This window comes from Parambassis ranga, unplaced genomic scaffold (assembly GCF_900634625.1).
Source record: "Parambassis ranga unplaced genomic scaffold, fParRan2.1 scaffold_134_arrow_ctg1, whole genome shotgun sequence".
Taxonomy (NCBI): Eukaryota; Metazoa; Chordata; class Actinopteri; family Ambassidae; genus Parambassis; species Parambassis ranga.
Window position 1 is genome coordinate 1,341 of NW_021144711.1, and position 1,160 is coordinate 2,500.

A 1,160-nucleotide genomic window follows, 5' to 3' on the forward strand; every position below is an offset into this window, starting at 1 on the left:
CACACAGACTCACAGACACACAGAGACACACACAGACACACACACAGAGACACACACACAGACACACAGACTCACACACAGAGACACACACACACACACACACATAGAGACACACTCACAGACACACACACAGACACACACACAGACACACAGACTCACACACAGAGACACACACAGACACACACAGACACACACACAGACACACAGACTCACACACACAGACACACACAGAGACACACACACACAGACACACAGCAGAGGGTGTTCACTGTGTGAATGTGTGTGTGCAGCATTTCCCATTGCAGCACAGCAGGATGTCAGAAGTGGTTTAGTCTTGATGCCTTAGCACCTTGAGACCCCCCCCCACACACACACACACACACAGACACACACAGATCAGAAAAGGCTGTAATGGTGCTCAGAGCCCTGACTGGAGTGTTTTCTAACAGCGCCTCAGGCTGCTCTGCGCCTCCATCCGTCTGTCCGTCCGTCCCTGTGCTTTTGTCATCCGTCGGTATCTGCTGCCTCTGTCTGTTTGATCTCCTCTCTGCTGCTGCTGCTCACATTAACCGCTCCACGCTGCTCCTTCCTCTCCACATCAAAGTGGAGTCACAGCCTCCTTAAAACATCGTTTATTCTATCATAAGAAAGCGGACGTCTGCCAGCACAACAAACCCATAAACAGGAAAAACATGTGGATACTGATGATGTCTGTGTGTGTCTCTGTGTGTGTGTGTCTGTGTGTGTGTCTGTGTGTGTGTGTGTGTGTGTCTGTGCAGAGCTTCAAGCTGAACGTGGACAGTCGCAGCACTCTGAAGGAAAACATCATGGAAGAAGGCAAAGAGCTGCTCACCGTCATCACCTCCCACCAGTCAGGTACACACACACACACAGTGACACACACACACACACACAGTGACACACACACTCATACACACAGGGGGCTGTAATATATCCCCTGTACATTCATTATTAATATTTGGATTAACAGAGTGACCTTCAGGGAGCAGAACTCATATGAATGTATCCGAAAGACAGACAATGAGAGACAGAGAGGGACAGAGGGACAGACAAAGGGACGGAGAGAGGGACAGAGTGACAGACAGAGGGACGGAGAGAGGGACAGACAAAGGGATGGAGAGAGGGATGGAGAGAGGGAC

General features: G+C 50.3%; 1 protein-coding gene across 1 annotated transcript in view; it reads left to right on the forward strand.

Moving 5' to 3' along the window:
- Positions 1-777: 777 nt before the first annotated feature.
- LOC114429439 (A-kinase anchor protein 6-like) overlaps positions 778-1,160 on the forward strand; it is a 38,660-nt gene continuing 38,277 nt past the window's right edge. The window contains exon 1 of the mRNA XM_028398278.1: positions 778-876. Coding sequence (XP_028254079.1) covers positions 828-876 — 49 coding nt within the window. The 5' untranslated portion in view covers positions 778-827. The remainder of the gene's footprint in view (positions 877-1,160) is intronic.